General features: G+C 58.9%; 1 protein-coding gene across 1 annotated transcript; it reads right to left on the bottom strand.

Annotated features, from left to right (window-relative positions):
• Positions 1–11,051: 11,051 nt before the first annotated feature.
• LOC140001062 (coiled-coil domain-containing protein 81-like) lies at positions 11,052–12,917 on the bottom strand. Its single transcript, XM_072032199.1, has 4 exons — positions 12,239–12,917; positions 11,802–11,955; positions 11,362–11,618; positions 11,052–11,141 (listed from the first exon to the last, which is right to left on the bottom strand). The coding sequence occupies exons 1-4, from the start codon at positions 12,842–12,844 to the stop codon at positions 11,052–11,054; spliced, it is 1,107 nt and encodes a 368-aa protein (XP_071888300.1). The 5' UTR covers positions 12,845–12,917.
• Positions 12,918–13,675: the final 758 nt, after the last annotated feature.

Here is a 13,675-nt window from a genome sequence, read left to right as displayed (position 1 = left end):
TATTGGCCCAGGTTCCCTGTAGGGCTCTATAGGGCCCTATGGCCTGGGGTTCCTATAGGACCCTATAGGCGTCTTCCTATGGCCCTCTATGTCCCAGGGTCCCTATAGGACCCTATAGGTCCCTATAGGTCCCTAAAGCCCTATAGGTCCCTATGGCCCTCTATGGCTCTATAGGTCCCTATAGGGCTCTATAGGGCCCTATGGCGTGGGTCCCTATAGGGCCCTATAGCTGGGTCCCTATGGCCCCTATGGCCTGGGGTCCCTATAGCCTCCTATGGCCCAGGGGCGGTGCTCCCAGTGCCCCTCCAAAGCCTTCCCAGTGCTCCCAGTGCCCCTCCAGTCTCCCCCAGTGCCTCCCAGTGCCCCTCCAAAGCTTTCCCAATACTCCCAGTTCCCCCCAGTCTCTCCCAGTTCCCTCCCAGTCTCTCCCAGATCCCCCCCGCGCCCTCCCAGCTCCCCCCCAGCGCCCCCCAGGCTCTCCCACTGCCCCCCCCGCACCCTCCCAGCCCCTCCCAGTGCCCCCCCCCGCGCCCCCCCCGGACCCACCCAGCGCTGGGTGCGGCACCTGACACACAGCGACTCCTACGTCCTGCGGCTCTGAGGGGGGGGACGGGGACAGGGGGACAATGGGGACAGCAGGATGGGGGCATGGGGACACGGGGACAATGGGATGGGGACATGGGGACAAGGACATCGATATGAGATTAGGATGGGGACACTGGCACAAGGACATTGGCACGGGGACATAGGGGTGGGGACATCGGGACAAGGACATTGGGATGAGGACGTTGGGATGGGGACACTGGGACAAGGACACAGGGATGGGGACATCAGGGTGGGGAGAGTGGGATGGGGACATTGGGATGACATCGGGGTGGTGGCATTGGGATGGAGACATCAGGATGGGGACATCGGGATGGGGACATTGGGACAAGGACATCGGGATGACAGGATGGGGACACTGGGATGGGGACATGGGGACAAGGACATCAGGACAAGGACACTGCGATGGGGACTCGGGGACAAGGACATTGGGGTGGGGACACGGGGACAAGGACATTGGGGTGGGCACATTGGGATGGGGACAGTGGGACAAGGACATTGGTAATGGGGACACTGGGATGGGGACATTGGGACAAGGACATCAGGACAAGGACATGGGGGTGGGGATACGGGGACATGGGGACAGGGGGACAATGGGACGGGGACAGCGGGATGGGGATATTGGGGACAAGGAGATCAGGACAAGGACAATGGGATGGGGACATCGGGATGGGGACACAGGGACATGGGGACAGGGGGAAAAGGACAGTGGGATGGGGACATTGGGGTGGGGACACGGGGACAAGGACATCAGGATGATATCAGGGTGGGGACATTGGGATGGGGACACTGGGATGAGGACAGGGGGACAAGGACATCAGAATTGGGACAGCAGGATGGTGGCATCGGGATGGGGACACAGGGACAAGGACACTGGTATGGGGACAGCAGGATGGGGACATGGGGACAGGGACATCAGGACAAGGACATCGGGATGGGGACACTGGGATGGGGACATTGGGGTGGGGACACGGGACAAGGACATCAGGAGAAGGACATTGGGATGGGGACACGGGGACAGGGGGACAATGGGATGGGGACAGCAGGATGGGGATATTGGGGACAAAGACATTGGTAATGGGGACACTGGGATGGGGACAGGGGTACAAGGACATCAGGGTGGGGACAGCGGGATGGGGACACGGGGGCATCAGAACAAGGACATCGGGGTGGGGACATTGGGACAGGGACAGTGGGACGGGAACACGGGGACAAGGACATCGGGATGGGGACAGCAGGGTGACGTTGGGATGGGGACATTGGGACAAGGACACTGGGATCACATCGGGATGGGGACAGTGGGATGGGGACATCGGGGTGGGGACATCAGGACGAGGACATTGGGGTGGGGACAGTGGGATGGGGACAACCCCAATGGGGACATCGAGGACAGGGACATTGGGGGGGGGGCACAAGGATGGGGGGGACACCGGGACAAGGATGGGGGGGGACAAGGACAAAGAGGGGGGGACACGGGGATGGGGTGGGGACATCGGCGGGGGACCCACTGTGACCAGACCCCCCCTGTCCCCCCCCAAAACTAAACATTTTTGAGGCCGCGTTGCCAATCCCGCTCTTTATTGAACCAAACGGGGTTTTCCAGATCCTAATGATTCTCGGTCACTCTCGTCCCCTGTGTTGTGGGGTCCCACCTGTAATACACAATAAATGTTTGTTCATTGTCTTTTGTATCATAAAAACAAGGAGTTCTGTTTGAGGAGCGGGAGTTGCAAAAGCTTCCTGCTGAAGTAAGGAGCTGTCTAATACTTGGCTAGACACTATGAAAATTCCTTTGCTTAATGTAACAAAAAAAGAGAACCCCCTCCCCTTCTCTCCTTCAGCATCTCAGTTGCCTCTTTTGTTCAAAGACACTGCTGCAAAGCTCATGTAACCATCTCCTGATAAGTTGCTAAAGTAGCATATCAACATCCTGCCTTCCTGTCTCATGCTGGGCCAACATGACCAAAAAAAAAACAAAAAAGAAGTTGAACCACAACGCCGAGGAAGACTACGGCCTTCATCTTCACGACCACCAGAGGGACAGAGACGACCCCCTAGCAACAGTGCGCGCAGTCGCAGAACATACCAGGATGTGCTGCGTAATCCTGGAATTACCAAGACAGAAAAAGGGACCCTGGCGGGGGTGAGGTGTGCGCCGTTGGCGGAGCCGAGACTCCCCGGCCGCCCAGCGCTGTTTTGCTTGCTGTTGCTTTCTCAGTAAATTCCTTTCTGTTATTAATGCAATGCTCTCTGAAAATTAATTAAGGGGGCAACTTACAACGCCACCCACGGGATGCAGTCCTTGATGAAGTGATCCGGCGTGGGCTTCCCACAGGCAGCAGCTCTTCCAGAACTGTACCACGGGGTCCATCCCTCAGGAGCAGACTGCTCCAACCTGGCTCCCCCACGGGCAGCAGCTCCTGCCAGACCCCCTGCTCCTGCGTGGGCTCCTCTCCACGGGCTACAGGTCCGGCCCGGAATCTGCTCGGGCAGGGGTCTGCCACAGGCCGCAGCCTCCGTCGCTGCAGGGCCACCTGCTCCCCCGTGCTACTCCATGGGCCGCAGGGGGACAGCCTGCTTCACCACGGGCCTCACCACAGGCCGCAGGGGACTTCTGCTCCATGCCTGGAGCACCTCTCCCCCTCCCTCTTCACTGCCCTTGGCGCCTGCAAGGCTCTTCCTCGCTCCTCTCACTCTCGCAGCTGCTGTGTGGCGCAGCGGTTTTTTCCCTGTCTTAAACCTGCTCTCACAGAGGCGCAGAACAACATCGCTTAGTGGCTCAGCTCCGCGAAACAGCGGGGCCCTTCCCAACCACGGGGCAGCTCCCAGCCCCTGCTCACAGCAACCACCCCTCTGGCCCCCTGCTACCAACCCCTTGCCACGTGAACCCACGCCCCCCTCCCACCGGATTGGTCCGATCCTGCATGAGCCCCGCCCCTCCTCGGGGGCCACGCCCCCTGCCGCGGGGCTCTGGCTCCGCGCTCCAAGCACAAGCCCCGCCCCTTCTCCCCTCTCCCGACCAATCGCAGCGCTTCCAGGCAGGGGAGGGGCCGCGCTCGGTGGCAATAAAGGGGCTTTTCCCAAGGGGGGGCGGCCATGTTGGTGACGGAGCCTGGGAGAGCGGTGAGGTTTGGGGACCCTTGGGGGGAGGCTGAAGGGGCCCCAGGGGTGTTGGGGGGAGGACCTGAGGGGGTGGGGGAGGGCTGGGGGGGTCTGGAGGCGTTTGTGGGGCAGTCTAGGGTCCCTTGGGGGGTTTGGAGGGGCTTTGGGAGGGGTGCTGAAGATGTCTGGGGGTCCCTGAGAGGTTGCCGGGGGGGGCTGGGTGATTTGGGGGGACCTGGGAGGGTTCTGGGGAATCCTGGGAGGGGGTTGTAGTGGTCCTGGAGGCGTTTGGGGGGCAGTCCAGGGGCCTTTGGGGGGGTTGGAGGAGCCACGGGGGGATTCGAGAGGGTCCTGGGGATGGTTTGGGGACACCGAGAGGTTGGGGGGGGGCTGGGTTTTTTGGGGGGGTGCCTGAAGGGGCCCTAGAAGGAGTTGGGGAGGTCCTGGGGGTGTTTAGGGGCGCACTGGAAGTGTTTGGATGGGTGTCCAGGGGGTGTTTGGGGGGAGCCCTGAGGGGTTTTGGATGGGGGTCCCTGGGGGTGTTTGGGGGGTACCTTTTTGGGGTCCCCAGGCTCCGGAGGCGCCTCAGGCTTCCCGCCCTCGCTGAGGCGGCAGCTCTCAGCCAATCAAGGTGCGGCTGCTGCCCGCCCCGCTTCCTGAGTGGCTGCCACTGCCCGCCTCCAGCCATCACCAGCCAATCAGGGGCGAGGGTTTTCCCGCCCACTGCCCCCTCCGCCGCTTTCCCTCCTCTCCCCAATGGCGGCGCTCACGGGCCGCGGCTGAGGCGTTGGAGACCCGCCGCCGCCTCGGGCACGTGTCGCAGCCCTGCTGCAGCCTCCCCGGCCCGCCCACTACCCCGTTTTCACCGCTTTTTCGCGTTTTTCTCTCGGTTTTCTTCTTCTCTTCGGTTGTGGGGCCCGGGGGGCAGCGCTGTGAGCAGAGGCGTCCCCTCACGGGGGCTTTCCCCACACGCGCGGCCGCCATGTTGAGGCCAGAGAGGTGCCGCTGGTTTGCATTTGTATTCTCCTTTACAGTTACCCTCCCCCAGAAATAACTGCGGGGGTGGTCTCTGGCTGAGGGGGGGGCGCTAGAACGCATGCAGAAGGCACCGTTTGGGGAATTGCAAACCTCTGAAAACCCGAATCTGCTGGGTTTGGTCCTGAGCCGCAGGCTGTGGTGCCTGGCTAAGCCGCATTTGTCGTTTTGGGGAGTGAAAAGCTGAGAAAGGCAGAGAGGGAGCGGGTGCGAAAGGAGGTCACCTTGTGCTTAGGGTGGTTTTCTTCGCTTTTGCTTGTCCTGGGTTATTTGTGGCTGCGTTTGCCGGCTGCCACAGCTGCTCGTCCGTGTGCTCCTGCAGGGCAGCCCCAGCCTTGGGGAGCCAAAAGTTGTGATTCTGGGGGCGGAAAACAGAAAGCAAAAGCTGGCTGTGCCATTTCCAGCCCTCCGTGTCCATACCCAGCACCAGCTCTTCTGTAGCTTTTCCCAGTCAGCAATGAGTGGAGAAGCCCTTTCTTGACCCGTTTTGCCTCCACTGAACAGGGCTTTGCTTGGCAGTAGGAATACGTAGAGAAATGTTCAGGATGTGCAACCATTTTCCCTAGAAGGGATAGGGGGGTGGGGGAGATTTCCACGTGCTGCTGGTGGCGTCGGTGTCTTTGCGCCTGGGTTGGCAGTGACGCTGGGGTTAAAAAGCGATGTTGAAGAAGTGCAGCAGGTGAGAGGCGTGTGCTGTGTTGTGTGATTTTGAGGGGAAAAACTTCCCGAAAGCCCAGCACATGGCTGGATCTGCCCTCATGCTGCTGATGGGCTCCCTGGGGGCAGTGGGGACCTTCTCTGGGTCCTGGGGGTCCCTGGGGACAGCAGGACCCCTGGGTGGTGGTGGCAGGACGTGGTGTCTGCCCCAGACCATCGGTGAGTGTCCTGAGGTCCCTGTCCCCGGTGTCCCAGCCCACCTGGGTCCCTGGAGGGCTGCACTGCCCTCGTGTGTCAGCAGTTTGGGGTCCCCCAACTGGGAGGTGCTGGGGGAAGCTGTGGTCGATGGAGCCGTTGGGGTGGGTGACACAGCTCTGCTGTGGCCAGGCAGGGTGACGGCGTCGCCAGCGTCACCAGGCGCTGGTCCCCCCTCAGCTGTGCTCCCAGACACCTCCCAGCCCGGAGGTCCCTGCGTTCGGGTTCTGGTTTAGGGTTAGGGCAGAGGTTAGTGCTAGGGGTAGTGGTTTGGGAAAGGGGTTGAGGGGCAAAGTTCTGGGTTGGGGATTATGGTTTGTGACTATTTCTTCAGGATTTCGAGTTGGAGTGCAAGAATACGGGTTAAGTTTGGGGTTTATGCATGGGGTTAAGGGTTCGGGTGAAAGGCTCGAGTTCTGTTTTGGCATTGAGGGATGGCAGGTATCCTGAGGGGAGGGGTTAGAAGGTGTAGGACTGGGTTTTGGGTTGAGATTCTGGATAGGGCTTCCTGTTGGTGGTTAAGGTTTCTGGTTTGGGTTTAGGCATGTGGTTTGGATTTGGGGTTGTTATTTTGAGTTTGGGTTAGCAGTTAGGGTTGAGGAAAGGTAGGGCCTGGGACAGTTAAGAACGAAAGGTGACGGGTGAGCTCATAGAAGGAAGCATTCTGGCACTGGAGCCACGGCCCCAGCGCTGGCGAACTTGATACGGAGCCATTTTGCGCCCTCTGCCCCCCAGGGGAAATCTTAGGTTGACTTTTTAAATGTTTTGCAGCCTGGAAGTTGTCCCCAGAAGGTAGACACGCGCACACCCCCCCAAAAGGAGATGCCCATCTCCTCTGTGGTGCTGAGGCAGCAGCACGTGGAGAGCAAGGGACTGGGCTCCGGTCCTCCAGCGATGGTTCAGGTAAGCCAGCTCTAAACACCCCTTTCCTATTTCCTAGAGGAAAGTGCCTATTTCGTCCTTTCTTCTCTCCCATCGCTTGGTGTCTGAGCAAATTGCTCCCGCTCTGCTCTCCCAAAGTGGCCAGCAGTGAGAAGAGGAGGTAGGGAGGTCTGAGAGGGTGTCAAGACGAGAACGTCCTTGCTCCATCTCTCCGAGCAGGGAAGCACCAGGACGAGGCAGGAGGGGAGGGGGCACTGCCACGGCAGAAGGGGAGAAGCCAGCACAGAGGAAGAGCTTTTCCAGGAGAACTGAGGGGGGAGAAACAGAGCTCCTCCACCAGCTGCTCCTCCCCTGCACCCAGAGGTGCTTGAGAGAGCCTTCCGCCACTGGGATGAGGATTTGGGGGGAGTCGAGGCAAAATGATGACAGTAGGCCTCAGGGGGAGCATTAAGAAAGCTGCTGGTGAAATAGGGAAGGAAAAGATTTGTGCCCTCAACTCTGCCACTTCCCTCGGGGCTGATGAGTAAAAAGCACTCATCAGAAAGGGTGCAGAGGGCTGCAAAAACACAGTCAGGAAACAGAACAAAAAGAAATAGGAGCAGGTCCGGGGAACAAAAGACAGAGAGAAATGTCAAGGGAAGACGGAAAGCTAAGCAAGGTTAGAGGGTTAGCAGCAAACGGTAGCTGATTCTTTGCTGTGCTGGGAGTTTCAGACGCGGGGCTCAGGGGCAGAAGCATTCAGTACTTGGACTAAGCCGACCATCAAAGCCTGTAATTTGCCATCAAAAGCCACCAATGAGCATTTACCCAAACAAGGCTAGCCATCAAAAGTTGAAATTCTCGAGCAATAGAATCCCCCTCAAACCCAAGTGAGTCTTAAGTGCCGCAACTGCAGTACGGAATTTTACTTTACAAGCAGAAGCACTTTGAAAAATCATTTTAATTGGCAGGTTCCGTTGTGAAAGCGCAGCCCAGCAGGATGGAAATGGTGCTCTCTTTTTCTCCCCAGCTGCCGTCGCATCCTCTCCTTTCCCCTCCAGGGATGTGCAGGTTTTCTCCACGTTGCTCTGAGGGCAGCTTCCCAGCTCTTGTCCCAGCAAGGGGAGGTTCCTGGCCATGGAGGCCGTGGAGAAGGTCCCTCAGCTGGAATCATCCCTGTGATGGTCCCTGTCCCAGCGCAAGTTTGGGCTGATTGCAGTGCCACGGCTGGAAAATCTTCATGCTCATGGTGGACAGACGAGGAGTTGGTCGTCTCTGGCAAGAGGTCGTTGCGTTTTCCTCCAGTATCTCGTAGTCTGCTGTCAGATGGATTTCTGTGAAGGGAGTGAGACTCTGAGCAAAAACTGCTACAGGTTTTTGGGGCTCTTTGCCCACACGCGGACCCCGTGGATGGCTTCAGGTCCCGCCGTTTCCCTCCCTCTGCTCACCCCATCCCCAGACCTGGCCAGCAGCAGGGTTCAGCTCTGCCAGGCCCACCCACAAAGCCCCTCTCTTCCCACCCGGCCTGGAAACCAGCACCCAGCTGCAAACACACACTGTCCTCTCGGGCCAAGAGCAGCCTCCTGCTTTGTTAGGCCTTCTAAATGCTGCCAAATAACGTGTGTCTGCATGTGTGTGCCTGGTGTGTCTGCGTGGCAACAGAAGGGAACTGGAGGGACTTGAGGCTAGCCATGGAGGAGCCCAAGGTTCTGCTTGGATCGAGCCAACCCCCGGCTCAAAACTGAGATCTCGTTGGAGAGGCCCCGCTGTCCCCAGAACTACTTGCCTCCAAGGCTTGAGCCCCCAAAGGAACAGGGATGTGGATCACGCACCTGTTTTGCCGCCTCTGACGGCGTTCTTGCAGCTCCGGGCAATCAAAGCTCGGCTCACTGTGGACTGGGCCGCAGCGTCGAGAGCCTGGGTTTGAGCTTTGGCTTTTGGCAATTGATAGAGCCGGCCCCTTGGTCTGTCCGGGTCCCAGACACAGAGGTGTTGGTGGGCTCCTTGGGCGGTCTGGCCGTAATAGGATAAGGGCGCCGCTCCACGTACAAAGCTTTGACATGCGACATTTTGCGCTTCTTGGGCAAACTGGGTCTAATAGGCAACGGCGTAGAGGACCCGAGTTGGAGATTTGGTGGTTGCAGATGCTCAGAGCCGGCCCCCTGGTCTGTCTGTGTCTGAGAAGTAGAGGGGTCGCTGGACTCCTTGGGCAGGCTTGCTCTACTAGCTACAGGCAGCGGTGTTGAGAGCCTGGGTTTGAGCTCTGGTTGTTCTAATTGCACAGAGCTGGCCCCCTGGTTCGTCGGTGTTCCACAAATACAGGTGTCGCTGGGCCCCCTGGGCGGTCTGGCTCTAATAGGATAAGGGCACAGCTCCACATACAAAGGTTTGAACCTTGGCATTTTGTACGTCTTGGGCGGACTTGTTCTACTAGGTGTAGGCATTCGCGGAGAGGGCCCGAATTGGAGCTTTGGTCGTGGCTGAATCTCGAAGCTGGCCCACTTGTCCGCCGCTGTCTGAGAAGTAGAGGGCTCGCTGGGCTCCTTCAGCAGGCTTGCTTTCTTACCTACAGGCAGCGGCGCTGAGAGCCTGGGTTTGAGCTCTGGCGGCTGAGGATGCACAGAGCTGGCCTCCTGGTCCGTCTCTGTCCCAGTAGTAGAGGGCTCGCTGGGCTCCTTCAGCAGGCTGGCTTTCTTAGCTACAGGCAACGGCGTCGGGATGCTGGGTTTGAGCTTTGGTGGTTGCATATGCTCTGAGCTGGCCCCCTGGTCCGTCGGTGTTCCACAAATACAGGTGTCCCTGGGCTCCCTGGGCGGTCTGGTTCTAATAGGATAAGGGCACAGCTCCACATACAGAGGTTTGAACTTTGGCATTTTGTACGTCTTGGGCGGACTTGTTCTACTAGGTGTAGGCATTCGCGGAGAGGGCCCGAATTGGAGCTTTGGTCGTGGCTGAATCTCGAAGCTGGCCCACTTGTCCGCCGCTGTCTGAGAAGTAGAGGGGTCGCTGGGCTCCTTCAGCAGGCTGGCTTTCTTAGCTACAGGCAACGGCGTAGAGGGCCTGGGTAGGAGCTTTGGTTTTTGACATTGCGCAGGTCTGGCCCCCTGGTCCTTCTGTGTGCCAGAAGTAGAGGGCTTGCAATTGGATGCCTCCATCTTTGGGCGGTCTGGAAGCACGGACCAGAACCTCCCAGCCCGTAACTTCGGCAGACTTTGGAAGCTGGAGCTCCTTCGCTGGAATCTGCCGCTGTCGTCGCTGGGCTCCTGAAGTATGCTGCCCTCCGATCTCGACAGGGACAGCATGGGCACGATGGGTGTTTCTAGCGGGCCTGGGGCTTTCTGAGATTTGGGGCGCTTCACTCGCTCCGTCACAGGCAGGGCTTCCAGGATGGGTACTGTCCTGACTTCAGGAGGGGCTTTTGCTGCTTTTTGGCCCTTGCTCTCCTGATGTTTTTCAGATTTTTCAGCCTTTTCCCGGCCCTGGTCTTGCACGTGCTCTTTGGGTGCTGTTTTGGGCTCTTGTTTGGATTTGCTCCTGGGCTCTGTTTTGGGCGCAGTTCCTTTCTGCAGCTGGTTGCGCAAATGCTCCGTTATGGCAGGAGGCAGCTTGGGCATCACCGGCAGCCTGCCGAAAGGACAAAGCCAAAAGAATTCATCCACCTGCACGACATCTTTGGGGCCCCATCTTGTACCCCTCCATGCAGCGCCCGTGGCTGCAGACCCCAAACAGAGGGGCCAGCCCTGAGAAGTGGGGGGCTCCTGGCAGCCTCCTCCCCCCTCCCGGAGCCTCCAGCCTCACCTCAACGAAGGCTCCTTCTTCTGCTGGGCCTTCCTGTTCCAGGGCTGCACTTTTTCTTGATAAATGATGTCCAAGGTGCCCGGGAAGGGTGGCAGTTCAGGCTGTTTCTCTGGAATCGGCAAGGAGAGATGTCAGAAGCACATTTCCATGTCTCTGCTGTACCCGGGACACGCCGGGTGCTGAGGCCTCCTCCTGCGCTGTCCCAGGGCCGCTGTGCTCCCCTCCCAGCCTCCATCTCCAGGGGCCTCGGCCCTCCTTGGCACCAGCCTCAGCCGGCTCAATCTTAGGCTGTGAGGTGGTTTGGGGGCCAAGTTCTGGGAGAGAGGAGCTGGGTACAGCCAATTTAGGGGTGTTTCGGATCCCCGACCTCCTGCAGCACCCAGGGCTGGGCACCTTGGGCACGTCACACGCGGGGGCTCCATTTTGGAGGCCCGGAGACAAGAGGCTGTGCCGAGCTGGCATGAAGCTGTGGCACACGAGGAGCCAGCAGCCGCGTTGTATCTCTCACCTTGGCTGGAAGACGACAACACAGCCCGTTCCTTCTCCTGCCTGTCATCCCTGCGGGCCTTGAGACGCTCCCCGGGTGATAGGTGGGGCGCTTTGTCCATTTTAAAGCTGGCAAAAGAAGAGATCGGCGTGACCCAGGGCACCACCACTCCCCATGCTCACCCGCTCGCGGAGACATTTGGCAAGGAGCAAACGCTGCCGAGCCCGAGCAGCGGCCACAGCCGCAAACATACTCACTTGGGGAAGACGATGACACGGCCAGAGAAGGTCAGGGAGGCCACGGCTGACACCCGGGACACCACCATGTCCATCAGCTGGGGGACCTGCAGGGGAGGAGCAAGGAGATGGCAAATGTCCTCTGCCTGGCCTCCACTAGGTCCTGGAGGAGCCCAGGGCAGCGGGAGCCGGCAGGACCGCAGCTCTTGGCCACCCCAAGAGGCTGGCCAAGAGCTCCAACCCAAGAGGTCTTGGTGGGCCAAGGGCAAGCATTGCTGCTGCCCCCATGTGAGGCTGCCCAGGCCGTGGGGAGAACAAAACCCTCACCTTGAAAAGAGCCTTCTGAAGGCTCTCCTGTTCTGACAGGCTCTCCAAAAAGTCATAATAGAACTTGATTTGCACTCTCGTGCCTTCGATGAGGAGCACCCCTACATCCCTCAGGACGAGGGCGATGTTCTCCCCCCTCCCCAGGCTGTGAGAGATGAGGGACGTGGTGCTTCGGATGCAGCTCTCCACCTTCTTCCAGGACATGGAGGCAGCTGCAGCCACCTCAGGGTATTGGAGGGGCTTCAGCTCCTTATGGCCTGGAAAACGACACGAGAGGGATGGAGTCGGTCACCAGCGGCCCTTCCCCGCGTTCCCCAGTGCTGCTCATGGCAGTCGTCACCCAGAAAGGCTTTGGTTTGGGACCTGCTCTGTGCAGGCAACGCTTTGCTTCTGAGAAGCACCTGAGATCCATGCAGCAAGGGATTCCTGCACCCTCTTACCTGGCAGGTACTCCTGGTCGGCTGTGAGGTTGTGGGCGACAACGAGGTTCCTGGCCAGGCAGAACGTGGGCCACTGCACCGTCAGGGACTTGTTCCCATCCTCGACCCGTTTGGAAACGACGTCAAAGCAGCCAAGAGTGGGAATTCGGACGCCCTGCAAGTGGCAGAGAACGGAAGGGCCGAAGGTTAAGGATCAGCTGGAGGCGGTCCCATCCGGGAACGGTGCTTCGGGCCCTGCTGTGCACTTCCTGCTGTCGGGAGCCAGGCTGAGGGGACCCAGGGGCTTCCAGCGACCGGGGTCAGCCCTGAGATGCCACACCACCTACCAGAAGCAACACCGCACTTGTGCGATACCTATTGGTCTCTTGGTGGGGCCTTTGGGGGTGAGTTTCCTGCTTTTGGGGTGGGGAACAAGGGCGACGTAGGGGCCAACCTACCTGGCGCAGCTGGAGGTGCTCCCGGATGTAGGCTGACACTGCATCCCAGACAGATGATCGCTCTGGAAGGCAAAGAAAATCAGGTCCCGTGCTGCTTCTGGTGGCTGCCAGCCTTCCAGCACCCCCACCCCCGCGTTTTGGTGGCAGAGGAAAAAAGCCGTCACATCTCCGTCCCCAAACGCAGACCCCCCCCCCCCCCCCCGAGTTGACCACGGAGCCAGGTCCTCCCCACAGAAAGCCCCAGACGGGGGTCAGGCGCGCTCCTGTAGTGCTGGGGGTGCTCGCACCTTGGTCAGTGACGCCTCGTATCGCGGGGACGTGCTCCATCGCACTGCTCTCCCAACAGTCTAATGTGGTACGCCTCGTGCGAGCAGCTTGCTCCTTGCTGGCATCAGCCATCTTTGAGCTCATCCTGCCCGAACGTCTCGGTACCTCTGGTGCAGGACCCGTCGCGCAGCCCCTTTTATATGGTCCTGCCACTGTGACGTATGTGTCATTGCATTGTGACATCACAGTGACGCGGGCAGTGCTGGCTGTTGCCCACGGTGACGCCGGCACCAACAGGCTGCTGCCTGCCCAAGCACCTCTGTGCTGGGGGGAGGACATCAACGTATCACAGGTAATTGTAGAAATCGTAGAATCGTAAGAATTGTAGAAACTGGGATTGTAGAATTGTAGAAATTAGAATGATAGGACTGTAGAAATCAGAAAAGGATAATGGAAATGGAATCACAGAATGTCCCAAGTTGGAAGGGACCCATAAGGATCATCAAGTCCAACTCCGCACCTGGCACCGCACAGGTCTACCCAAAAATGTAGACCCTGTGACTAAGTGCACAGTGCAATGGCTTCTTAAATTCAGACAGGCTCGGTGCAGTGACTGTGTCCCTGGGGAGCCTGTTCCAGTGTGTGACCACCCTCTCGGTGAAGAACCTCTTCCTGATGTCCAGCCCAAACCTCCCCTGCCTCAGCTTAGCACCATTCGCACCTTTTTTGGGATCTGGCTGTGAAACCGTGGCAAGAGCACAAGCAGGGGGACAATCTGACGCTCAGATCTTGAGCCGTCAGCGTGATAACACCACTAAGGAACAGCACGTGGTAAGGGTCTACCGCTGGAGATGGCAGGATGAGAGCGGGAGGTGAGTGTTCTTTAAACATTCCTGGTCAGCTCGTAATATGACAGGCCGCCAAGGAAAACTTGATTGTACTTGTAAGCGGGAATCCGATGCGGGAGCTTGGAGGTGTGCAGATACGAGTACAAATGGGGCAGACATTGTAACAGGACCACTCGGTAACGAGAACACTGTATTTTCACGCTCCTATAAATAAAGAAGGATGGCATGGTCCTTTTCCAAATGGGATGTGGGTGTGACGTGGAGGTGTGTCTGCGTGGCAACAGAAGGGAACTGGAGGGACTTGAGGCTAGCCATGGAGGAG

The sequence above is a fragment of the Anas platyrhynchos genome, chromosome 37, assembly GCF_047663525.1.
Source record: "Anas platyrhynchos isolate ZD024472 breed Pekin duck chromosome 37, IASCAAS_PekinDuck_T2T, whole genome shotgun sequence".
NCBI lineage: Eukaryota > Metazoa > Chordata > Aves > Anseriformes > Anatidae > Anas > Anas platyrhynchos.
This window is presented reverse-complemented; position numbering and strand designations above follow the sequence as displayed.